The 27,500-nt window shown below is 39.8% G+C and overlaps 2 protein-coding genes and 2 long non-coding RNA genes across 14 annotated transcripts in view; 2 read left to right on the top strand and 2 right to left on the bottom strand.

The window, feature by feature from the left end:
• The window catches only part of LOC121718788 (NACHT, LRR and PYD domains-containing protein 3-like), a 1,510,793-nt gene that overhangs the window by 916,214 nt on the left and 567,079 nt on the right, over positions 1-27,500 (top strand). The gene's annotated exons all lie outside the window — the stretch shown is intronic.
• Positions 1-27,500, bottom strand: part of LOC121719082 — a 530,903-nt gene that overhangs the window by 326,077 nt on the left and 177,326 nt on the right. The gene's annotated exons all lie outside the window — the stretch shown is intronic.
• The window catches only part of LOC121718861, a 50,167-nt gene that overhangs the window by 17,305 nt on the left and 5,362 nt on the right, over positions 1-27,500 (top strand). Inside the window, exons 6-13 of the mRNA XM_042104214.1 lie at positions 5,704-5,855; positions 6,194-6,443; positions 7,335-7,427; positions 10,752-10,846; positions 21,547-21,632; positions 22,536-22,666; positions 26,092-26,177; positions 26,289-26,350. Coding sequence (XP_041960148.1) covers positions 5,704-5,855; positions 6,194-6,443; positions 7,335-7,427; positions 10,752-10,846; positions 21,547-21,632; positions 22,536-22,666; positions 26,092-26,177; positions 26,289-26,350 — 955 coding nt within the window. The remainder of the gene's footprint in view (positions 1-5,703; positions 5,856-6,193; positions 6,444-7,334; positions 7,428-10,751; positions 10,847-21,546; positions 21,633-22,535; positions 22,667-26,091; positions 26,178-26,288; positions 26,351-27,500) is intronic.
• LOC121719021 lies at positions 13,908-16,872 on the bottom strand. Of its 2 annotated transcripts, none has more exons than XR_006034072.1 (4): positions 16,612-16,872; positions 15,626-15,693; positions 15,262-15,436; positions 13,908-14,883 (listed from the first exon to the last, which is right to left on the bottom strand). It is a non-coding gene; the product is annotated as an uncharacterized LOC121719021 (long non-coding RNA). The 2 variants fall into 2 exon arrangements; XR_006034073.1 differs by having other exon boundaries at positions 15,262-15,424.

Here is a 27,500-nt window from a genome sequence, read left to right as displayed (position 1 = left end):
ATTTGCGTTGTGAATGCTAAGCTTAATCAGGCCATAGGCTAAATAAAAATTGCTAGTCGGATGCAAAGCAGAATATAGAAAGAAATGGGCACCAAGGCCACAGTGGGCTGTGAACCTCCGATTTTCAAAGGGACATCACGGCCAACGCAAGGGGCAACGACGTGGCCACCGTAAAATTCCCACCCTGCTTATAACACAGTTAAGGAATGACCAATGTTAACAAACTAACTGGCTAGATCACCTTAGAAAGCTAACATGCACATTAGCTAAAAACAAACCTTATTCAAACGAGAATAATACAAAAAAGGTTTTTATTTAAACCAGCAACAGGAATCTATATTACATCTAGTAGCCTATAACCGTTATGGAAATATAGCTAAGCCCTCTCTACTGAAGTATGAAACAGCAAGTGATGCACTCAGTGTGGAATGGTAGGGGAACGCGTCGCTGCTGCTCCGGTAGCTTATTTATACTATCCAACCAGCAAATCAGCACCCTCGAAATTCAGATGGGACGAATTAAAAAAGTGTGTTTGGCTTACTTACATCTGCTTGTCAATTCCGTTACTCATGTAGGGCTCATTTTATTGACTTTGAATGTTTGCAAAATCCCGATGTAAATGGAAAAGTGTTTTCCAAAACTCAAAAGTGTTTGTCCCAAGGAGAAGTACGAACCGTTATTTGAACTTCGTTATGAATTGCATCTACACATCAGCAGCGTTTAAACTGTGTTAATGTTAATTGCAAGGATTCCCTCACGAACGTCGTCTTAAAGTGAAAGGCACTCAATTAGACCTATACACTACTGAACTGAGCTGAATTCTACCTCTGACTAAGAATGCATTACTTTGCACTTGTATAGTCTTTTACTGCATACTGCATATCAATGTAAATATACAGGTCACACAAGCACAAGTTTAAACTTCATGTAACTGTTAAGACTATATAAATATACACAACTACCTCTATTTTTTGTATATATATGTCCTATATTTCTATTTTGATACATACATGTTCTATATTTCAGTCTTGCACTTTAATTTAATGTTTATTGTCTATGGCTATGTCTATAGTATGTCTATGTCTGTATTTAAAGCATGTCAATGTCTGCATGGGAAAGTAAGAAACGAAATTTCAATTCTTTGTATGACCAGTGCATGTAAAGAAATTGACAATAAAAGCCGACTTGACTTGACTTGACTTGACTTGACTTTTATTTTGGAATGTTAAGAGCAATAAACATATATTCCAATGTTAAGGAATTCATGCTTTTTTCATTCAGATATGTAAATCAACATGTATAAGTTACTATTAGTCAATTAATGGGGAGATAATCGATAATCGAATCGAAATCGAATCGGACTGAAAAATTGAATCGTTAGATTAATCGATGCATCGAAAAAATAATCGCTAGATTAATCGTTTAAAAAATAATCGTTTATCCCAGCCCTAACACACACACACACACACACACTCCTGGATCCACACTTAGGAATGAGGCAAGTTTGTTGAAATATAGCTGAGGCTGAGGGAGATTGTCTGCAATAATAACATATGAGAATGACAAACAGCCAGTAAAGTCACATGTGTGATTCTGGTAGGAAATCATACTATTTTCTCTAGTGTTTGATGTTCATGGTAATCAGTGTAACGCTAAGGTGGGGATCACATTAGCCAGCGGCAAGCGGCAGGTTTCCTATTGTTCTCTATGCTTCGGCAGCGGAACATGACATGACAGGCAGACAGACAGACAAACATACAAACAGACATTCAGACAGACAGACACACACACACACACACACACACACATTAGTCACATGCTTTACAGCAGACGTTCTCAAAGTTTTGATTGGTGAGGGCCAATTCAGGAACCCAACATTGACCTGAGGGCCGCCAACGGGGCGGGGGGAGAAAAAGAAGAAAAAAAAACCTGGAAAAATTCCCATTTGTAATGATTTTAATGACCAGGTTGCATCTCTACAGTTTATATTTATTGCATTAAACACATTTTAATTCATAACTGAGGCTAAACCTGGCAAAACTTTCACAATCCCTGGGGTTCTCCACCCTCAACAAACAAATTTGGGATATAACTGTTCTGGTTGCAGTCCATTTCAAGTACAAACTTATTTTGAACAAACAGTCTCAGTGTGCCTTACTTCTTATCAGCATAGGCCTTATTCAGGGCCAATTCCATCGCGCGTGCCAGAAATGTTTCCGCGGGCCGCCATTGGCCCCCGGGCCGCACTTTGAGAACCTATGGTTTACAGGATATTTTCTTGGATTTCTTGGTATGGTGAAACAGTGCCCCCCTCTGGTTACACTCTGAAAGAGTTGAGGTTGTTCTTGGGACCGGTTCCCCAAAACGTTCTTATCGCTAAGTAGTTCTTAACCTATTCCTTTACCTCTCTCTTAACGTTATGGCACGATTCCCGACACGTTCGTACGCTAAGTATATCTTCTGTAAGTCACACGTTCGTAAGGTTGGTCTGGGCCATTCGTAAGCTCTCTCTCAGCGTTGTTTGAGGTCTCAAGACGCTAGTCGCCGCCACTGTGCAGCAGTCTTTAGAAATCAGCGCAGCTCAGTACAAGTCAAACTATGGTAGGCCGACAGTATGTTGACAATGTTGTGGCTCAACGATGATTTTATGTTATGGACATTTTAAGACTAATAATAAAATATGTTTGCAATGGATGCAGGCCTATTTATGAAGTTTACTTTATTTTGTATCAGAACTAATATGGTGGTAATTAGCCTAGGCTATTTAGTAATGTCATTAAAGCGTTCAAATTGGCAATCACTTTTGATAATTAAAAGCTGGAAAAGAATTTGCCTCTAAATGGCTAAGATCTATAAATGGGTAAGCATGGTGGTGTCCAGTAAGCGACCAACTAGGCCTATGGCAGCGATCCAACGTGTCCTTATTGCATTAAATCAAAAACGCCGTGTAGTCCATGTCGCTCCATAGCTCTTTTTTGATGCTGTTGCACAAGTTATTCCGAAAGCTGGAAAACGGTGTCACCTTGTGCAAGCTCACCTCGTCCAGCAAAACGTCAAGTTCCTCTGACGAGAAGCTTGGTGCCCTTTTTTTATGTTGCTTCCCCACCATACTGTATCTAAATCTCTCTCTGTTCATTGTAGATAGGTTGCTTTTTATTGAAAACATTAACCAATGGCAATCTTTTTTTTTTTATTTGAACCTTGAATTTCCCCTGGGGATCAATAAAGTATCTATCTATCTATCTATCTATCAATACCGCATTAAACAGAAGTAACTGCAGCTCCTTGCCAATCAATTATAATTGTAAGGTACCTTACCATTAATATAAAAGTGTATTACATCATTTTAAGAAGTTGTTAAATCCATGTCAAGAAGCGGCACAAGTAAGGAGGGTGGATGATTAGCGAGGGATAGGCCTACCCGGTTAGTCTACCCGTCACAACATATCGTGTGAACATATTACTGACAATTTGATAATTTAGTTAATAGTTTATATTTTACTGATAACTTAAACTATGTTAAAATAAATGTTACTGGAATTTTTGAGGAATGTTTCATTTGCATAGAACGTGTTGTGTTTCTTAACGCCGTCATGCACCTTCACGTGAAGTAGAAAATCGATTCCTGAGCAATCGATGCCAACTAATTCAGCACCTTCACTTGGGACAGCGCCTTTGTAACGTCGAACGTATGAGGCAGCGTGTTAAGAAGCTTCTTAAGGGACACTTCGGGGAACACACTTAGGAACATAAACAACTTTGGTAAGATATATCTTTTGAGTCTTCTTAGTCAAAGTCAAAGTCAAAGTCAGCTTTATTGTCAATTTCTTCACATGTTCCAGACATACAAAGAGATCGAAATTACGTTTCTCACTATCCCACGGTGAAGACAAGACATATTTTACCAATTTAGGTCCACAGACAAACATAACATTCAAGTAAACAAAAAAGTAAGTAAATAAGTAAATAAGAGGGCACATATAATAATGAAAAAATAAGAGCAGCAAAATGTGGTTGAAATTGTGCATAGACAGTCAATAAAAATACTAGTGCAAATTCAGGCCAATAAAAGGCTTGGGTAGTTCTGTTTGACCTAAGTAAGAAGAAAGTGGCATAGTGGTGCAAGTTATGTAAGAGCAGCAGAAGTGTTGTGTTTTCAGGACAACAACACCAGTTGTAAAGTGTACAAGTGTGCAAGTGTGCAAGTGTGCAAGTGGAGTAGTGCAGGCGGCCATTTTGGGTCCAATGTCCAGGATGTTATGTAGCTGAGGGTGGAGGGGGGAGAGGAGGGAGAGAGTTCAGCATCCTTACGGCTTGGTGTATGAAGCTGTTGGTGAATCTGGTAGTGCGGGAGCGCAGGCTTCTGTACCTCTTCCCAGAGGGCAGTAGATCAAACAGATTGTGAGCGGGGTGACTTGCATCACTCACAATTTTGGTCGCCTTGCGGGTGAGGTAGGTGGTGTAAATGTCCTTCAGGGAGGGGAGTGAAGCACCAATAATCCTTCCAGCTGTGTTCACTATGCGCTGCAGGGCTTTCCTGTTGTATTCAGTGCAGCTTCCGCCCCACACAGCGATACAGCTGGAGAGGATGCTCTCGATGGTGCCTCGGTAGAATGTGGTCATGATGGCTGGTGGAGCACTTGCTCGCCTGAGTTTCCGCAGGAAGTACAGGCGGCGCTGAGCTCTCTTCGCCAGTGATGCAGTGTTGGTGGTCCAGGAGAGGTCTTCACTGATGTGCACCCCCAGGAATTTGGTGCTGCTCGCTCTCTCCACCACAGCACCGTCGATGGTCAGTGGCAGGTGTTGGGTGTGACCTCTCCGGAAGTCAACAACGCTAAGAGTGAGCGTTATCGGGGAACCGGCCCTTGGTTTGGAATAGAATGGTTTGTAAAAGGGGGGGGGGGGGGGGGGGGTTAAATGATGAGCAAGAATATACCCTTCCAGATACTATCATTATCATTGATAACAACCACTACTTATTCAGTCAAAATAGACTGAGCATTAAGCTCTTTTACTGCTCTCTTTGTATGGTATGTTAGTAATTTATTTTCAAAATGTCTACCATAACAAGATTCAAATAAATAATCCTGCAGTCTGTTATGGTTATGGTACATTCCAGACAACTCAAAAGTCAGTATACATTGAGTCGCCCTGAATTTAGAAGCAGGAACGCCGCAGTAGGTACCCAGTCTTAAGTTTGTTGAAACTGTTGACATTCCCTCTTCCAGTCTTGAGTTCATTGTAGTTCCTTCTCTCAGCCTTAAGTGTGTCATATTAGCTTAAAGAGATATCCCACCATTTGGGGAAATACACTCGTTTTCCACCTCCCCTTGAGTTAAACAATTGAGTTTTACCTTTCCTCAGTTCATCCAGCCGTTCTCTGACAGTAACACTTTTAGCTCTGTCTGTTTGCGCTACTGTCAGACTCAGAGAACGGCTGGATGAACTGGGGAAAGGTAAAACTCAATTGTTTAGCTCGAGGGGAGGTGGAAAACGAGTATTTCCCCAAATGGTGGAATATCCCTTTAAGGTGATGTAACGTTCCCTCTCAGTGTTGAATGTGTTGTAGTCTAATGTAACGTTCCCTCTCAGTGTTGAATGTGTTGTAGTCTAATGTAACGTTCCCTCTCAGTGTTGAATGTGTTGTAGTTGGTGACGTTCTCTCTCCCAGTCTTGAGTGTGCTGCCTCCTTTTCTCCCCCAGAACCCCTTCCATCTCCTGGCACTTTAAAGGAAGTGGAGGTGGCTGTGACTGAGAACACCCAGTGCCAGTCTTTGTATGAAGCCGTGCCATTCACAGTCACAGACAACATGATCTGTGCTGGCAAACTTGCAGGAGGCAAAGACTCGTGTAAGGTAAGACAAATGTTCATCTTATTGTCATAGAACCGTGAGTGTGATACCCAGTGAAATGAGTAAACAAAGGAAAGAATGTACTGTAAGAATACAATAATTAATTTATAATAACAATAACACAACTTCCTGTTTGATAGATCATGATATCCGGATGGCTATAATGTTCATTTAAACCGTCTTTGATTTCATAATTTTGCTTTCATAATGTGATATTCATTCTTTCCCTTTCAGTTAAGTAAACAGAAGTGCTCAAACATGTTAAGGGTGCCTTTAAGTAAACAGAAGTGTTTAAACTTTCATGCTGACTTGTCATGGGGACGTTTGACTTGTGTTTTCAGGGAGACTCAGGAGGTCCACTGGTGAGCCAACAGGACTCCGTGTGGGTCCAGTCTGGTATTGTTTCTTTAGAAGGTTGTGCTCAACCCAATCCTACTGGAGTCTACACCAGGGTGTCCCGTTATGAGAGCTGGATCAACTCTGAGATCAGCACTAATCAACCAGGCTTTGTCCTGTTCACTGTCAATTCCACTGTTCCCTCTCCTAGTGCATCTAAAGCCCCAGAGCCCACCAGTACGTCTATACCTCATGGTACGTTATGTGTGTGTGTGTGTGTGAGTGTGCATGTCTCATGGTACGTTGTGTTTGTTTGTGTGTGTGAGTGTTTATGTCTCATGGTACGTTGTGTGTGTTTGTGTGAGTGTGTGTGTGCACCAGTACGCCTATGCCTCATGGTACTTTGTGTGGATTTTGTGCGTGTCTGTTGTGCGTTTTGTGCGATTTTGTGCGTGTCTGTGATGATTAACTTTTCATGGAGTAGAGCAAATCCGCACCTACGGAGCAGAACAATATACTCTGGGTCTCCAAAGACTGGTTGGCAGCATCACCAAATGCAATGTGGGGTAGTTCTCTCCCTGCAACTGCTCGGATGCTTTCTTGAAGGGTTCCAAAAAATCTATCACGGACGTGAGCGTGTTTTGATAAACCCCTTCCATGCGCTCAGACTGTCCCCTGCTTTGAAGTGACTCGTAAATTCCCTTATATTGCTTACTCACGGATTTCAGCATGTCTATTTTACTATTCCAGCAAGTCTCACATTCTTGAACTAAGGCATATGGTAGAGTTGTGGTCGTACTGGCCTTTTTCAAATATTTGACAATGACCTTACACGCGTCCATTATCTCTGTGACCTCTTTGATGTCAGATCCACTGCAATATGTTTCAGGACTGTGTTCACTAGATCTCCTCCTCCAGTCACCACCCTTTCCCCTCTTACAACACCTGGTGGTCAGTAAAACAGATCTATTTGGGGTTTATTGAGGCTCCATTGTGTGTGTAACCCCAATATCTGCTGTCTAGCTTTAGCTATTATGATTTTGTCTCTTCTTAAATTAAGCCAAATGATTTTATGAAAAAATGCTAGGTAAGTCTCTTTACTTCTGCAGCTGTTGACAAGTTACGCTCTCTGTGTGTTCCAACCAGAACTCATCAAGCCCTCAGCGTTCACTCCTGCGGTCACCAACCTTCCTGCTCTGTCTTCAGCACCAGTACCCACCAGCACATCTGCACCTCAGGGTACGTTGAAGAACCTCAATTAGTTATTCTGTATGTTATTTCTTCTGTGTTCTATGTTACCAGAAAAGATCAACATCAATTAGCAAAAAGAGATGCCTAATAAAATAGGCCTTTTTTTGGAAAAACTTGACAACTGCAGGACACAACTAAGGCACGTTTTTTGTTCTGAACAAAAAAAAACCTTTTGCACATGCAGGCTTTTTAAAAAAAATCAATTCTCAAATCAATTCAGTGAGTGCAGTGTAAAACAAACTCAATTCTCAAATCAATTCAGTGAGTGCAGTGTAAAACAAACTCAATTCTCAAATCAATTCAGTGAGTGCAGTGTAAAACAAACTAATCAATTCTCAAATAAATTCAGTGAGTGCAGTGTAAAACAAACTCCCCATCTTTGTACCCAGTGCTGGCTCTGTGGAAACCAAAAAGAGGACCAAGCCTGTCTCTCAAACCAAGCCTGTCTCTCAAACTGTTCCAGCATTTTTTGACGTTTGCAGGTGTTGCTGCTTCTGTTTATCACAATTAGTTTCGGTTTTGTCTCCCCCTCTCGTTGCTGATTGGCCCGACATGTTTCTTGTCTGAGGGAAACGGTTATGAACTATGGTGTTCCAGACTACATCTCCCTGAAAGAAGATCTAGGTGGGTGGGGCCAGGCTAATGTAGACCCTCTGCCTGACACAACTGAAATGAGTTAAACTTGATTTCTGGAATTACCTACAGCAAGCATTCCTGCATCTTCATCATCTTCACAACTAGTGACACCATCACCAACAACAACAACAACTACAACTGCCACCACCACTACCACCACTACGACAACAAACACTGCCACGCCTGTAACCACCACCACCACTACAACAACATCAACAAAACTCCGGTTCCGGCGCCGTCAGGTGTGGCAGCCTACTCAGCAGCTCCGTGTCTTAGTGTTTGTTTCTACGTCTTTGTTCTACTTTTTGTTTACTTTTTACTTCGCAACTTTTTGGATTACACACTTTGAGGAGTGTTTTTATTCTATCCTATGGATACGGACATATTACAACGCTCCAGCGACGGCAAGCTTGTGTACACAAGGAACCAGCTGATCGCACTACGACGGAATGCTGGCTGTGTTCGCGACAACATTCCAGAGGAACTGTGGTGCTTTCGGGGTTGCAGAGCGGGAGTCAAAGTGAAGACGAGGCGTCGGGAGAAGAAGTGGAGACACAAGCCCTCAGTTCCATCGATTGTGATGGGAAACGTGAACTCACTGGCTAATAAGACTGACCAACTGGATGCCCTGGTAAGAAACCAGAAGTTGTACAGGGATTGTAGTTTGTTATGCTTTACGGAGACGTGGCTAACAAGCCATATCCCCACTTCTAACGTTGAGCTGCCTGGCTTCAGTGTTTCCACACGCACCTTCAGGAAGTGGACACCCGAAGTGGATGAGGCTCTGAGAGACTGCTTCGAGTGTACTGACTGGAGTGTGTTACAGAATGGAGAGGACTTGGAGGAGGTCACACAGTGCACAACTGACTACCTGAACTTCTGCATGGACATTGTTGTTCCCACCAGAACTGTACGCTGCTTTCCCAACAACAAGCCTTGGATAACCAGCAATGTCAAGACCCTTCTCAACAGGAAAAAGATGGCGTTCAGAGAGGGGGACATGGCAGAGCTGAGGCGCGTGCAAGGGGAACTCAAATTCAAGCTGAAGGAAGCTAAGGAGGATTACAGAAAGAAGGTGGAACAGAAGGTTTAAGGGTTCAAAACGCCAATAACAGGAATGGGACAACACGTGTGACCTATCATTTAATTGACAACACGTTTTCGATCCGTTTTATGGCAGTTGTTTACTTTTTCAAACTTTCAGCCTACCTTTGAGTAACCCCTTGTTTCACGTCACAATGCTTTGAATCGTGGATAATTCTCTTAAGTAAAGTCTGCATAGATACAGATATAAGGAAAGGGCACAGAAAGGGTGTGAGCTATGAAGCAGTTCATTTTGACAACGCACTGGCAGACAAATTTGTTTGTTTTTAACTCATTGAGTGCCAAAAACGTAATATTACATTTTTCCTTCTCATGTGTTGAGTGCCAAATACGTAATATTACGTTTTTAGCTTTTTTTTAATTACGAAACTAGACACTCTAACACACCTTATATGTGATTTTGGGAACTCTATGATGAATGGAAATGAAATATATGACGATCGAAAACGCACAATCTGAACATTTTATCTGGACATTTAATCTTAAAACTCTGCTTTTGATGTTTGCCGCTTTGGGTTGAATCAGTGACACATGCACGTCAGGTCAAAACCAGGCCATTTTCGTGGGTTTATCACTAGGTGGCAGTCTCGCCAGGTCTCGCTAGGTCACTTCCCGGAAACTTTACAGGCAACACTTCATATTTCATCAAAGACGCTACATCTCCATTTCTAGACATGTTGTATGTACAGTATGCTGCTGAGACCTTGAATTTCCCCTTGGGGATCAATAAAGTATCTATCTATCTATCTATCTATCTATCTATCTATCTATATTTCATGAAAGACGTTATATCTCCATTTCTAGAAAAAACCCAGCAATTTTGATGAAAACTAGCCACTGTTTAGCTTGGGATTTCTTAGGAAGAGAGGCATGTAGAAATAAACGGTGTGTACCCACTGAGAGTTTAAAGTCAGTCTCACCTTTCAAACAAGCCATAGTATGTGTCCATAGCTATAACATAGAATACGCTGTGGCTCTACAAAAATCGTCAACAATGATCAAGATTGCTGGCACTCTGGGCCAAAGCTTCCGAAAACAGCGCGGCATTCAAAGTGTTAACGCACTGGCAGAAAAAAAATGCTTGTTTTCAGGATGAGATGTCTTAAAATAAGTCAAACTTTTCTTAAATTAAGTCAAATGATTGCACGAGGCAGTGCTAGGTAAGTCTCTTTATACTGAAAACAATAAAAACTAGACTAAACTAAAGTTAGCTCTGTGGGGATAGCGCAAGTTAGCTCTGTGGTGATGGAGCAAGTTAGCTCTGTGGGGATAGAGCAAGTTAGTTCGGTGGGGATGGAGCAAGCTAGTTCTGTGGGGATGGAGCAAGTTAGCTCTGTGGGGATGGAGCAAGTTTGCCTCTACTGCCCCCAGACTCTGGAATGCTCTTCCTATTTTTCATGCACTTTTTTGTGAATAATTGTATGATCCTGTCTGCGTTTTATAAATAAAATGTATACTTAGAGTATACTTACTTTCTTACAAGATAGTGAAGAAAAGATAGTGTTTCTCTTGCACTGAAAGTCTCACCATATAACTATAAACAGTGACAAATGCTTTTATTTTATCCCACAGGAAAAGTCTGTGTATCTGACAGAATCAACGAGATTGCTATTCCCGTAGTGACTGTAACAACTTCAATCACTTGCAACAACAGTATTGTAAATCTGGTAAGTCTGAACTTTCAGCTTCAACCATGTGTAACAATAGTATTGTACATCTGGTAAGTCTGAACTTTCAGTCACTCATTTTGTGTGTAGTATTAATACTACCACACTGCAAAAAACTGCTTATCTAATAAAATCTAACCAAGATCTTTATCTTATATCAAGATAAAATTGACTGAAAACAAGCAAATTTGTCTGCCAGTGCATTAAGTAAATTTGTCTTGATAAGACTCCTTAAAATATGTCAAAGTCTTCGTAAATTAAGTCAAAATGATCTTTCGAGAGAGCACTAGGTAAGTCTTTTCATACTAAAAACAATACCAAATAGATTTTTTGATCATATTATAAGATTAATAACACTTGGTTAGATTTCATTTTTTGCAGTGGCACTCATATCAAATTGTTGCCATACACTGCAAAAACTGCTTATCTAATAGTTTTATTTTTTTAAGTGTTTTATTTTTTATTAAGTGTTATTAATCCTATATCAAGATCGGAAAATCTAGTTGGTATAGTATAAATAGAATTACCTAGCACTTTCTCATAAAATCATTTGACTCACACTGCAAAAAATGAATTCTAACCAAGTGTTATTGATCTTATATTAAGATTAAAAAATCTATTTGGTATTGTTTTTAGTATGAAAAGACTTACCTAGCACCCTCTCAAAAGATCATTTTGACTTAATTTAAGAAGACTTTAACTTATTTTAAAGGTCCAGTATGTAGGAAATAATGGAAAATAAACTGTAACCATTCCAAAAATGATCACCATATGTTGTCAGAGAGTAAGGAAACACAATGAATTGAAGTAATGGCTTATTTGACAACATTACTCTAACCCGTAAAACCCTGTAAAACCCATGAAAAAAAATGAGTTACGGGGCGGAATCTCTTGGAATTTTCGTTTATGTTTTGAACGATTAATTCTAGAATAGCGTATTAATAATGGGCTAGCGTGTCCTCCTATTTGGGTTGCCAAATTGCTGTCAGTTGTAGTCATGAACGCCTACGAGAGGCAGGCAAATTTCCAAAATTAAAACAAGAAACAAATTAAGTGGACATCGGAGGAGCTTCCTGAGATGGTGACGTCTTCGTCAAACGAAGAATCAAGTCTGACGCAGAGCTGGCCATATTTCTCCACAACAGGTAGCCTAGGCTAAACTTCATCTGCATCGCTAACTATATAAATGTTATGTCAGCTTACTAATTGATTTTGCGTTGTGTGTAGATTTGGACTTTTTATTCCACTTTGTTTAAACAGCAAAGTGGAGAGGCCTCATTCACCTGTTTGGAACTGGCTAGTGAATGTGACTGGCTTGTGCATCTAGGCGTACTGATCGCTGTGGATTACTTTTTTTGTGTGTCATTGGATTACAGTAAAATATTAATCTTTTTTTCTTAACATGTCTTAACGTAATGGTATGATTGAGCTTTGTTTCTGCGTTTGGAGAGGCATCAGACTGTAGGTGAACACTTCCTTTGATTCCTGGTGTTCTCGCTATGATTTAGGTCTGCCCTGCACTCAATAGCCTACAGTTTGGAGTTTACTTACTTTGCCTTTGTAGAATCGAATTTGAGTTTTCAATGACTCGTTCTCCTTAAGCTAAGCATAACATGAACCGATGCATCTTGTTATTTAAAACTCCACTCTGCTAGGTGGCGTTTTTAATAGCAAACAGAAATGTCAAGATGGTAACAGGTCATTACATTCTTTAACTCATTGAATGCCAAGCTGTTATCGGGAGCTTTGTCCTAGAGTGCCAGCAATCTAGACCATTGTTGATGATTTTTGTACAGCCACAGCATATTCTGTGTTATAGCTATGAACACATATGGCTCGTTTTAAAGGTAAGACTTTAAGCTCTCGGTGGGTGCAAACCGTGTATTTCTACACACCTCTGTTCCTGAGAAATCCCAAGCTAAACAGTGGCTAGTTTTCATCAAAATCGCTGTTTTTTTTCTAGAAATGGAGATATAACGTCTTTCATGAAATATAGATAGATAGATAGATAGATACTTGATCCCCAAGGGGAAATTCAAGGTCTCAGCAGCATACATACAACACAAACATATTCTTTAACAGCAGAAAGAGTAATTAAAGTATATAATATAAAAACACAACTAAGCAATAAGGACAGTAGAAGATAAAGAATATGCTAAATATACTAAAATACAAATTATACTAACTAACACTTAATCTAAATCAATTCTAAAAACAGTATCCACATAGTGGTGATTAATCAATCAGAGGCGCTTCCAATGACTGAGGCAGGGACTGAGCCTGTGATTCTCTGTGCATAGTAAGGTATGGTAAGGTGCTCTAAGGTGCTCTGTGTGAATGAGTGTCATGGTGGTAGTGCAATGGTGATAGTGGTCATGGTGATAGTGCAAATGAGTAAGTCCAACAGTGCAACAATGCAGAAATAAAGTAAAGTCTATATATCTATATATTTAACTATTTAAGAAAATGTATAAGTGTGGCCACAGTTCGGCTGTGGCATGGAGGGGGGGGGGGGGGGGGGGGGTTATGCATATGTGCTAATATAGCACGCAAACAGTGAGGCATAAAGACAGTGGTACAAGTGGCTAGTGGACAGACAGTACCAAACATGGAGGGGGTGAAGAGGCAGAAAGACTATGCAGAGAAGTCTATCTCTCCTCTTCCCTTAAGTGAGGCATTGAACAGTTCAATGGCCCTGGGGACAAATGACTTTCTCAGTCTGTCAGTTGTGCAAGGCAGTGAGCGAAGTCTCCAGCTGATCAGGCTCTTCTACTTAACAATAGTGCTGTGGAGTGCACTGTAAGAAAATTTCCCGTAAAAAAACAGGAATCAACTGGCAGCAGAGTTTCCAGGAAGTTCCTGTTATTTAACGGTGCCCTGGTTTAACATTAAGTTAATGTAAAATGACAACATTAATTTCCTGTAAATTAACAGGAAACAACTGGCAGGACTTCCAGGAGCTTCCCGTTGTTTAACGGCAGACTACCATAACATTAAATTCCTGTTAAGTATATAACATCATTTTCATGTTGGGTAACAAGAAAAAAATGTGATCTTCACGTTAGTTACACAACAGGTCTTTAATTTTTTACAATTACAGGAAACAAGTTCCATATATTGAGTTCATCCACTCTCAAATCAACATTTTAAAGATAAAAATCCATTTTTTCACATCAGTTACTTATTTGTAGTTTAACAGATATTTTATTTCACAGCACTTACTTGACAGTCTAACAGTAAAGTAATCTTTATAATCTTTGAAAGATGAAGGGACATGAAGCAAGATAATAGTAAATAGTAATTCAGGAACATGTAGACTGACTATAATCGTATTTCAGGATCAGGGAATAGGACACAGAAGAATTATCATGGAAAATAAAAACATCGCATTAGGCTCGTGTATCATGTATGAATGTAAAATGTAGATACATAGTAGTATTTTGAAAATCGGATTTCAAAGAACAGGTAATAGGATACAGAGGAATTACAATGGAAAACAAATACATTGCATTAGGCCCGTTTAAAATGTAGACACGCTATCTAGTAGTATTTTGAAAATCGTATTTCAAAAAACAAGGAATAAGGTACAGAAGAATTATCATGAAAAACAAAAACATCGCATTAGGCTCGTGTATCACGTATGAATGTAAAATGTAGACACGTGATCTAGTTGTATTTCAAAAATCGGAAATAAGGTACAAAAGAATTATCATGGAAAATAAAAACATCGCATTAGGCTTGTGTATCACATATGTATGTAAAATGTAGACATGTTATCTAAAGTAGTACTATTTCAAAATCAAATAAGATACAGAATAATCATCACAGATATTTATCAATTATCAATATCATTGCATCGCATTGGCCTTGTGTACATGTGAGAATTAATAAACTGACAGATTATGTCCAGAAGAATTTAAAGTAAGAGATGAGTATAAATGATAATCAGGGAGGGAATTAAGTAACATTCATGAGAAATCAAGTAACATTCACTTTACTTATTAGTTTTTATTCTTAGGCTTCTTCTGGGCCTTTTTCTGTGAGAGAGAAAGAGAGAGAGAGAGAGAGAACAGTTACAAAAACTGATAGGGTACACTAGGATTCATGTAGAGGAAAATTGTGCCAAAGTGAATGAATCGGATGTGAATTTGTAACGTTAACACACTTTCTCACAATGAAATTAACTGACATTTATTACTTACTGTAACTGCATTTATATTTGATTTAATCAGTTGTATAAAGTAGAAGTATAGTGTTATGTGGTTATTACAGCAGTACTATGCATGATTGCTCTCTTCAGAGGGTGTAATCCTGCATAGTAGTGCTTATAACTACATAGTAGACTACTACACAACCCCCCCAATACATACCACGCATAAAACAAACTCTGGTTCGAAAGTGTGACATGAACTTACCTCTGGAAGAATTCAAGGGTGCACGCTGCCTCCTCCTGATATTGCAGATTCAGAATATAGAAGGTGGAGAAACATGTCACAATCCCTGTTAGAAATGTGGCGAGGTTGGACCCTTCACAAACGATTAAGGATTCAATGCTGACCATCCACTTTTGATGATTACCTTGTCGTTCCCCTGAAAAAAAGAATTTATCATATTCAATTTAAGATATAGATCCACATGTCAACTATGATTAGATTCCTTTTAGGATTTTGTCCAAACAAAATTCAATACAGAAAAAAAAAAAAACATTTAGTGTTCAAAAGTTGATTTAAATATGTATATGTTGATCATTATTACTCTAGTGAATGAAAACAAACATACCTAGTAATATCAGGCGAGGCGTCACAGGTAGGCTTGGAAGACTCAACATCAGCTACAGTCGCACATCCCTTAGCAAAAGAAAAGAAAGGCACTGAACAACTCTTCATGATGTGTGTGTGTGTGTGTGTGAGTGAGAAAGTGAATGTAATCTCTGTGAGTGTGTTGTGTGTGTGTGTGTGTAAGGAGTGAGTGAATGTGAGTTGTCTGCAAGGTGAGTATGAAAGGTGTGTGTGTCTGCCGTTGAATGATTAAAAGTGATGAGGCAGGTGTGATAAGATGTTTGTGTGAGGAATGTGTGTATGTGTGTGCAAAGTGAGGGTGCTTGCTTTTGAAATTGTCTGTCTTATCAAAACCACATTGTTTATGGTTTCTATATATGTGTCATGTAAACATCTTCCTGTTGCATGCCGCTAGCTCAAATGAACTCAGGAGGAATACCATACACGTGTCATGCAACCACCTCTGCTATGGAAAGCTAGCTAGGCTACTAACTAGCATTAGCTTTCTAAACTGTCAACTGAAGGACTTAACACAACTTTTAGTAATTACCAGCACGGGCGAAATCCATGCATACAAGTAAACACTGAAAGCAGTAGTCACACTACACTACATCCGTTTGTGCCATATTGTTTATTTGGCCACTGGTTTATTAAACTGATGATGCTAAGCAGACTTAGCTAGCAAACAGTGTTATAGCAGGTAAATCACGCGAGTTAAACTTTAAAAAACTACGCATACCCTACTCATACCAATACTTTTAGATGGCTTCAGATTGCAATGGAGAAACGTAAAATTTGATCAACAAGTGATAACGATAATGCATGGCTTAAGGGCGAAAGCGTGGTTTTGGCTAGCTGAATAGCACTGCTACTAACTTCGTTTCAGCAGGGTAACATTCAGAGATGTTGTATTATACAACTTGTATAAACATGACCAGTGTGCTTTCAAACGTTGTATTTCTGGTCAAAGATGACAGATAAACTCACCTTATTGTGTTGATGGGTTTGGGTATGATTCCAACGTATCGTCTTCTCTCAGCAGACAGCTTCCCATCACCAGCTCGAAGGTAACGTTAATAGATAACGGGAAGTACGTGTGTTCCAGAATAAACATTACGGGCGTGGTAAATAACAGTGTTGGAGCCTGATTTTACACATTTGTCTTACTAATGACTGGAAAGTCCTGTTTATTGAAGGAAACAGGTGAATAATGTTGGAATCTGGGTGTAAATTTACAGAAACTTTTTACAGTGTGGGTGACACTCATTGTCCAAGATGTTGATCAGTTTGTTCAGGGTCCTTTTGTCTGATAGTGAAGTGATGCACTCCAGTTCAGCTCCCACTACAGAGCCAGCTTTCCTTACCAGTCTGTCAATTCGCCCCGCGTCCTTCTTCCTTGTGCTTCCTCCCCAACACACTACTGCATAGAAGAGGATGCTGGCAACAACAGACTGGTAGAACATCCTGAGGAGCTTACTGCACACATTGAAGGACCGCAGCCTCCTCAGGAAGTACAGCCTGCTCTGCCCTTTCTTGTAAAGTGCATCAGTGTTGGCTGACCAGTCCAGTTTATTGTCCAGGTGGAGACCCAGATACTTGTAGGTGCTAACCACCTCCACATTGACCCCATCAATGTGGACTGGTAGCAGAGTGGGCTTAGACCTGCGGAAATCCACCACCATCTCCTTGGTCTTTGAAGTGTTAAGTTGAAGATGATTGAGTTTGCACCATTGCACAAAGTCCTCCACCAGGCTCCTGTACTCCTCCTCCTGCCCGTTCCTGATGCACCCCACAATTGCAGTATCATCAGAAAACTTCTGCATGTGGCATGACTCGGTGTTGTAGCAGAAGTCAGATGTGTACAGGGTGAACAGGACTGGAGAGAGCACAGTTCCCTGTGGCGCTCCGGTGCTGCAGATCACAGTGTCAGAGAGACAGTTCTTCAGTCTGACGAACTGTGGTCGCTCGGTCAGGTAATCTGTAATCCAGGTTACCAGGTGAGAGTCTACACCCATCTGCAAGAGCTCGTCTCCCAATCTGAGGGGCTGGATGGTGTTAAAAGCACTTGAGAAATCAAAGAACATGATTCTCACAGCACTTTTCCCCTTGTCTAGGTGGGAATGTGTCCTGTGTAGAAGATAAGTGATGGCATCGTCCATGCCCACTTTCTCCTGGTATGCAAACTGTAACGGGTCTAGTGCATGGCGTACCTGGGGTCTGAGCATGCCTAAGACCAATCGCTCCATTCTGTAGTCATTAACCCTCTAGGCGCCACAGTCGACTTTAGTTGACAAGATGCGGTACTGAATAAAACGGCCGATTTAGTCAAATAGGGTGTCATATTTCGTTCGACCTCCACTCCACTAGATGGCAGACATGTCATACGTCATCCCCGAGTCGTAAAAACGTCATGCTTTAAACAAAACTTTCGCGCTACAGCTGCAGTGAATCAGTGCGTGCAATACCGGAGCTAGGGTGCGTGTGAGCTATTTTATCAGAGCGATATTGTCAACGTCAGCGAGTATTTGCATTAGATTATCGTCTAATGGCATCAAAAAAGTTTACCTGAAATGAAGTGTTGGGTCTTCTATTCGCGGACCCTGATTCTGAAGGGGAATATCTGCCTTCAGAAAATGACGGTGATTCGTTTAGTGAGGCTTCAGATGCGTCCCTGCCTTGCAAAGTGAGAGTTTACTCCATAGTTTAGCTTACACCAAGCACAAACGTTGAATCGTTTTCCCAATGTCACTGGTGGGAATAATGTTTCACGGGTTCGGAGTGTTCATCGGGAAGTTAGCAGTGTGTTAGTGGTGTGGCGAACGAGGCTGGAGGTAGCCTAATGTCCATAGCGCTAGCTTCTGTCTTCTGAACGTGTGCCTCTCCACAATTGCGGTGACAGTAACGTGGTGGAGCCTTTGTCTAATGCCACTGGGTATGTTAGACGAGGTCGAAGTGCTCATAGGACAGTTAGGGGGGAACGTAGTGGCAGTGTGGGGAGTCGCAATGAGAATGACAGTAGGCCTAGTCCGAGCTGCGCAAATTCTCTCCACTCGGCGCGCGCGAGGCAGATCTGGCCATGCTGCTCGCATGGTGGAGGTGGTGGTGACACGCTCTCTCCCTCTCCCTCTCCCACACACACACACACACACACATTAGGTCATGCAAAGTCTATCACAAGATGATGGGAATGCCGGCCCTGTATGGATAGGGATAGGGAGTCATTATCTCTACAGCAAAAGGCCTGCTACATAAAAAAAAAAATGTCAGCCATTTATTAGTAATGATTTACACTTTTGATTTGCTATCTATTTCCCTGATCATTTAGGACATACACTATGTGTTCCTTTTTGTGTGTTCATGTCCTTGTGATGTGTGTGTCTTTGTCAGCTAAGAAAAAAAAACAAAAAAACATCAACAAAAACAACAAAAAGAAAAAAAAATACTAACATTGTCTCTTGTCTTGTCTCGTCATCTCACTCCTGATCTGTGCCTTGCCGTGGCAAATGAGCTTTTGAACTGTGCATGCGTCACTGATTCGACCCAAAGCGGCAACCGAGTTATGATAAAATGTCCAGATAAAATGTCCAGATTGTGCGTTTTCATGAGTTTTCGATCGTCATATATTTCATTTCCATTCATCACAGAGTTCCCAAAATCACATATAAGGTGTGTTAGAGTGTCTAGTTTCGTAATTTAAAAAAAAAGCTAAAAACGTAATATTACGTTTTTGGCACTCAACGCATGGGAAGGAAAAACGATATATTACGTTTTTGCACTGCAAAAAATGAATTCTAACCAAGTGTTATTGATCTTATATTAAGATTAAAAAATCTATTTGGTATTGTTTTTAGTATGAAAAGACTTACCTAGCGCCCTATCCAAAGATCATTTTGACTTAATAGGCCTCAGCTGCGACAATTAGTTGTTTTTTGTTTGCCGGCCCTGGCTCGAATGTCAAACTCCGCCTATGGTGTTGCTAGGGTTCATATGTTGGTTGCTCTGCTGGTTGTAAGGGTAATCATGTTGGTTGCTGTGGTTGTTGGTAGGTTGACATGGTTTAATTCATGTTGATAGACATATTTTAAGTAAGGGATAACGGCCGCCGAGGTGTCCTGTTTAGCGGTTCCGTTTAAAAAGAAGCCGACTTGTACAACTTTTTTTGGCCCTATAACAGCGATCGCATGGACAGTTAGCTTTTTTACAGTTGATTCCATTGTTGCAAAACCTGCTTTCAGGCTCAACCGTCGTCCTACTATGGTTGTTATAGTTACCATTCATAAGCATTAATATGGAACAGTGATTAAACTTTTTTTTTACCAGATCTATTTATGTCTTTTTATGATTTAAAAATCAAAATCAAATCAATGCAAGTATTAATACATGAAATGGTGGCAGATTTGGGTAGACTCTGCTGAAAAAATAATACATAGCATGTGTGAATGACACTTACAATGACCAGGATAAATACCTATAACTAAAGGTAGTGAGGATGCCCTGAAAATAGAGCAGGCCACATAGGGTTAATGGATGAATGGTTTGAAATGGATGGATGAGAGACAGTTGGATTGTTATTAATCTTATATTAAGATCAAAAAATCTAGTTGTTTTCAGTATAAAGAGACTTATCTAGCTCTTTCTCGTAAAATCATTTGGCTTAATTTAAGAAGAGTTTGACTCCTTTTAAAGGATAAATCACTGTTTTACACCCATTTACGAGGCTCAATGTATCTCCACACTTCATTGGTAGACTTCCGAGGGCCCTGACATCAGATTCCAAAAATAATTCAGTGGAAATGCATGGATTCCAGTTGCTGCTACTGGAAGAAACTGGAATCCATGCATTTCCACTGAATTATTTTTGGAATCTGATCCCTTATCATACCTGTTCATTCTTACTAGTTGCTCGACTTATCGTGACTAAATTCAAGATGGCTGCAAACGCTAAACTTCGTGAAGATACTGTCTGTATAAATCGTCTTGTAAGTAAACTACCAGTGCTTTTTCAAAGTTCTCAATGTCTCGTTTTAAATGTCAGGGCCCTCGGAAGTCTACCAATGAAGTGTGGAGATACATTGAGCCTCGTAAATGGGTGTAAAACAATGATTTATTTGCATGGCTAGCCCGATGCCAAAGCACCACTATTGAAAAAGCTGTTGGTAGCATCGGCTAACTAGTGCCAGATTTTGGAGTGCAGGGGACAAGCCGAGATGGGCTATGAGACATACGTTCACACTCGGTATCATGTTTCAATACACTTTAGGTCAATATCACACCGGAATTCTCCTTTAAGATGTCTCATCCTGAAAAATTTGTCTGTCAGTGTGTTAAGCAAATTAGTGCAACAAAATGGGCAAATTTGTCTGCCAGTGTGTTAAGTAGATTTTTCTTGATAAGACTCCTTAAAATACGTTTTCCTAAATTAAGTCAAAATGATCTTGGTTAGATATCAGATTTTTAGATATAGAGATCAGAAAAAAATGAAATATAACCAAGTGTTATTAATCTTATAATAAGATCAAAAAATCTATTTGGTATTGTTTTTAGTATGATAAGACTTACCTAGTGCCCTCTCGAAAGATCATTTTGACTTAATTTAGGAAGACTTTGACTTATTTTAAGGAGTCTTATCAAGACAAATTTACTTACACACTGGCAGAAAAATTTGCTTGTTTTTAGGAGATGTCTTAAAATAAGTGAAACCTTTCTTAAATTAAGTCAAATGATTTCACGAGAAAGCGCTAGGTAAGTCTCTTTATACTGAAAACAATACAAACTAGTTATTTTTATCTTGATATAAGACTAATAATCTTGGTTAGAGTTTATTAGACAAGCAGTTTTTTGCAGTGCGATTAGCTAGTTTGAAATGAATGCCAGCATTGTATAGTTTGAGGCACATTAATATGCTCTGTCCTTTATTTACAGATTGCTAAGGCGTCCCGTGAGCTGCTCACAGACCCATCATTTGATCAAATAAATCCAAATGATGTAGAACTCATATGTGCAACAAGGTAGGAGAAATACAGCTCACAGAACCTTAAAATTAACCTGACCCCGACAGATGGATTGCTTCGAATTTGCTCGGCATATCCATCTGGGATCCTTCCGTTGAAGAACTTTTGGGAAGGGGTGAAAATACTGGTTAGCTGATTGGATAAACCATCTGTCTATCACCAGCTATGTTGGTGATTGACGGGCCAAATCAACCAATCGACGAAAATACAACCACAAGCTGCTGCAGGCAAAGCATAGATCATTAGCTCAGCAGGCAAGAAACATGTCGATAAAGGATATTTGCAGTTTGTGTAATGAGAATTTACGTATAAAAGGCACCATTTCAGGTGCCCGGTCCATATTCTCGTTGCGTAAACCCACCTCAAAACCAACACTGATTGGCCTTTCGTTGGCGCCAAATTTTCTCTATCGCAAGTTCCCAGACTGATCTGCGAGTAAAAAAATGGATCTCGCGAGATCAGGATGGTCTCACGTGGCCACCTTAAAATACCTACTGCAAAAATCTAGCTGGTGTTGTTTTCAGTATAAAGAGACTTACCTACCTCTTTCTCGTAAAATAATTTTACTTGATTAAATAAGAGTTTGACTTATTTTAAGAAGTCTCATCCTGAAAACAAGCAAATTTGGCTCCCAGTGTGTTAAGCAAATGTGTTAGCCTAGGTACTGTATCTCTTCGCTAATGAGTGTTGTAGATATTGACGGCACATTAACTTTTACAAAAGACCAGAAAACAATGTTCTCTCAAAGCAACATGTGCATGGGTAAATAGGTTTTTGTGTCTGGTAATGGCTCCATTTGTTTCTCAGACAATGTCAATGTTATGAACCAAAACCAATGACAAAACTATCTTCTTCTATGTTCTATTAAAGAAAAAAATCCTTTCTTTCTCTCCCTCAAAGCAACACACTGAAAGTGAGTATATGGTTTAAGGTGAATATCTCTGGCCAACTCTGTTTCCCAGACAACACCATTGTTATGAGGACCATCGAAGCAACCAGAAACCAGAAGGCCATGCCTACCATTACCATAGGTAACCAAACACACACTCTCGCAGTATACACAGCTGCGGTTTAGTGGTCCAGGCTCATATCAGAATTAGAACACTTTTAGATGAAGTCCAGGAGCCTCATGTACAAAGACTTGCGTGGATTTCATACTAAAACATTGCGTACGTGCAAACCTGAAAAGTAGCTTACGCACAAAAAAATCCTGATATATGAAACTGTGCGTACGCAGCCTTTCTTTGTACATCCCAATTAACATGAAATGAAGCGTGTATGAACGAGCATTACACTCCACCCTCTCTCCTCCCTCAATCACACTAAAAAAACAGTAGTGGCAGAGCGTAGCAGTGGCTAGCTATAGGGTCAGAGACCGTGGCAGAATTATTGGTCAGTCTGCAAGTAGGTGACAGGGTTCGCATCACTGGGTTTGATGCATTTGAACCATTACAACGCAACTGCATTAATTAAAAAAACATTAAATCAATCGTGTCCAAGTAGGCTACTACGCATCGCGCACTCGAGGTGGAATAAACGAAGTTGCTCCAGGCCACATCGCCACAACATTACGATTTATAGATCATATCCCTATATTTGCACACAAGTGTGACAACAATAATGCGAATGCTTACTCGAGGAAAGTCAAAGTATCTTATGCAGTCAATCACACTAAGGAAAATATAGCTTATATCCGCGCTTATTAGTCAGCCTATCTAGTCTATCTATATGTGTAGGCAATAGGTTTCACATTCCCTTTTAATTTGTATCCTCTAATAAGTCTACAGTTGTCAATTATAGATAGGTTGTTGCATAACTTAGTAGAATTTGAGCATGTTGCATGTCCATTTATATAGAAACATAGGCCTACTTTCGAAGTGTTATCATTTTAATAACCCACATTTCACAATATACTGTGCAAATAAAAGCCTAGACTCGCGATCAACTAATGTTGTTGCGCTGCATTGTCTCTAAGTGTCACCAACTGACGATACACATTGGAAATGCGTACGCCAGACATGAAGTTTGCGTGGAGGACCGCACATTCTCACGTTTAAGTCAGTCTTCGTACATCCGGACGTGAGCGTGAGAAGTGGCGTACGCAGCATTTTTGTGCGTACGCAAGCTTTGTACATGAGGCCCCTGGTCTGGATTAGAAACGCCTTTAGATGAAGTCCAGGCCTGGACAAGGAACACTTTTATCTGAAGTCCAGGCCTGGACAAGGAACACTTTTATCTGAAGTCCAGGGGCCTCATGTACAAAGACTTGCGTGGATTTCATACTAAAACATTGCGTATGTGCAAACCTGAAAAGTAGCGTACGCACAAAAAAATCCTGATGTATGAAACTGTGTGTACGCAGCATTCCACGCAGCTTTTCTTTGTACATCCCAATTAACGTGAAATTAAGCGCACATGCACGAGCATTACACTCCACCCTCTCTCCACCCTCAATCACACTCATTTTAATATGCTCACTAGAAGGACATTCGAGCGCAGACCTCCGCGAAGACAAAATGGCCTATCCCGCAATATTAATAACAATGAAAACTCATCTGTGGATCCATTCATACTCAAACCTGTTCCAAAGTTTAATAACTGTGATCATCAAATTAATAAAAAAGTTTATTTCCAGCGAATGCGAGGTAGAAGTGTGTGTCTGACGAAATGGCAAGAATCACGTCTTTATCATCTGTAATTAATAACAAAAAACAGTATTGGCAGAGCGTGCACTGCAAAAAATGAATTCTAACCAAGTGTTATTGATCTTATATTAAGATTAAAAAATCTATTTGGTATTTTTTTTAGTATGAAAAGACTTACCTAGCGCCCTCTCAAAAGATAATTTTGACTTAATTTAAGAAGACTTTAACTTATTTTAAGGAGTCTTATCAAGACAAATTTGCTCAACGCACTGGCAGACAAATTTGCTTGTTTTTAGGACAAATTTGCTTAACGCACTGGCAGACAAATTTGCTTGTTTTTAATTAAGTCAAATGATTTCACAAGAAAGCGCTAGGTAGGTCTCTTTATACTGAAAACAATACCAACTAGTTTTTTTATCTTGATATAAGATTAATAACACTTTTGCAGTGCTCCGGTCAGGATTCGAACCAGCAACCTTCCGGTTGCAAGTCCGAAGTGCTAACCAGTAAGCCACGGCTGCCCCCAAAGATCATTTTAACTTAAAGGTGCGATTTGTAGGATTGTTACTGAAAGTTCTGCAGGCCAAAATCAAAACACTGGTGAACGTTCTCAAGACTACCAAAAGCGAGCCTCTTCTGGGTTGCCAGATGTAATTAAGACTTAGCTAACGTTAGTTGACCTGCAGCTGCTTTAACGTTTCTCCAACCATGACTCAGCTACACATTACGGAAACAGTGAAAACAAAAAATACCTCTCTAACCAACGTAACATATTTATCTGAAGTTAGCGATGCAGATGAAGTTTAGCCTAGGCTACCTGTTGTGGAGAAATATGGCCAGCTCTGCGTCAGACTTGATATTCTTCGTTTGACGAAGACGTCACCATCTCAGGAAGCTCCTCCGATGTCCACTTAATTTGTTTCTTGTATAAATTTTGGAAATTTGCCTGCCTCTCGTAGGCGTTCATGACTACAACTGACAGCTGTTGACAGTTGGCCTTTGCTAATTTGGCAACCCAAATAGGAGGACGCGCTAGCCCATTATTAATACGCTATTCTAGAATGAATGAATCGTTCAAAACATAAACGAAAATTCCAAGACATTCCGCCCCGTAACTCATTTTTTTTCATGGGTTTTACGGGTTAGAGTAATGTTGTCAAATAAGCCATTACTTCAATTCATCGTGTTTCCTTACTCTCTGACAACATATGGTGATCATTTTTGGAATGGTTACAGTTTATTTTCCATTATTTCCTACATACTGGACCTTTAATTTAAGAAGACTTCATTATAAGATTTATTTTAAGGAGTCTTATCAAGACAAATTTATTCAAGACAAGTTTGGTTAATGCTTTTTTGCAGTGTGATTCCTACACTGCAAAAACTGCTTATCTGATAAATCTAACCAAGTGTTATTAATCTTAAATCAAGATTAAAAAAATATAGTTAATATTGTTTTCAGTATAACGAGACTTACCTAGTGTTAAATCATTTCACTTTGTGTTAAATCATTTGACATAATTTAAGGAGAGTTTGACTCCTTTTAAGACGTCTCATCCTGAAAACAAGCAAATTTGTCTGCCAGTGCATAAACAAGTAAATTTGTCTTAATAAGACTCCTTAAAATAAGTCAAAGTCTTCCTGAATGAAGTCAAATGATTTTTCGAGAGAGTGCTAGGTAAGTTTCCTCATACTAAAAACAATCCCAAATACATTGTTTAAACTGAATATAAGATGATGTAATGACACTTTTTTTTGCAGTTTTTTTGCAGTGAACATTCTAAATAATCCTGTGTCTGAATCCATTCTAGAGAGAACATCCAATGCCGTGGTGACATTTGAAACAGACTTAGAATTTGTGGACTGTGCAACTAGAAGAGGACATATTATTAAAGTGGTGAGTTACATATGACGGCTGTGCTTTGTGTGTTTTAACCAAACAAAGAGTTCACATTTCCATTCATACAAGGAACAGCATTCTGAAAATAATTTCTCCTTACTCTTAAAGATAAACAACATCTCCGTTGAGCAATATGGAATTGTCTATAGAAGAACACTTGTTATTTGCAGGTAAGGTATAGTAATTATGCCTTTGCACTAGCATGGCCTCTTTATATAAACATATAAAGTGTGAACGTGTGGGTGTGTGTTTGTGTTTGTGTGTGTGTGTGTGTGTGTGTGTGTGTGTGTGTGTGTTTGTAATGCACTGAAAAACCTGTTTATCTAATTTAATCTAACCAATTGATATTAATCTTATATCAAGATCAAAAAATCTAGTTTTCAGAATAAAGCAGGGCTGCCCATGTTTTTGTCAGAATTTCATTCTGTCTCAACTATTAAAGGGCCCTATCATTATCATGACCGTCTAAAACGCATGGTCACTGGTGAAAAGTTTAAACAAATTCTGTGGGTTGTCCAGTCCACATTGGGTGTGGTGTAGTTATGAGATGTTATCAATTGTCTGGCGCTTGTCAATTTTAGGCAATTTTAGCATGATGATTAAGCCTACAGTACCTATTAAAGCTTTTTTAACCTTTTTTTGAAGAGTGCCTTGGACTATCCATACTTACAGTATACATATATTTTTTCTACCAAAGAGCACCTTCACAATTACTTTAAATTACCAAGAGTATTACGCCGCAGCCCTCCAAACTCATCCCATTGTCTGGCGCTTGTGTTGCACACTTGAAGTAACAGGCTCTTGACAACAAGTGTGTTGAAAGTTGTTTGTTTATTACAAACTTCTTCATGAATTACATTCCGTTAATAACTCCCCTAATAATGCTGCATTGCCACCTACTGGACAAAAATGGTAACATCATCGTGACTATCTTAGAAGTCTAACATGTTGGAATGAACACAACAAAAAAATGAAACACATCATGGGGTGTACACTACACTTGGCACAAGAAGGTGGGCCTTATGTTTCTTAATCAGTCATGGGTGCTTTTTGGGCGTTTTGGCCATTTGCCTGAAGACCCAGCAGGGTCAAAACGTTGCTTTTATATGGGAGTTTAAGCAGTGTTGCGGACATTTAAATATATTTGTTTTCACTGGAGTAAGTTTTGAACCAATGAGAATGACATCTGTCATTCCCTTTAACAGCGAGCAGCGCAACTTCAAACAGTGCATAGGTATTTTGATAGTCAGCGGCACATTTGAAGGAATCTGCTTGCACACGAGACCGTATGGAACAGGTATTCCACTAAACCATGCTTTA

The sequence above is a fragment of the Alosa sapidissima genome, chromosome 9 (assembly GCF_018492685.1).
Source record: "Alosa sapidissima isolate fAloSap1 chromosome 9, fAloSap1.pri, whole genome shotgun sequence".
In the NCBI taxonomy this organism is placed as follows: Eukaryota; Metazoa; Chordata; class Actinopteri; order Clupeiformes; family Clupeidae; genus Alosa; species Alosa sapidissima.
Note: the sequence above shows the minus strand (reverse complement) of the source record. Positions and strands in the feature narration are given on the sequence as shown.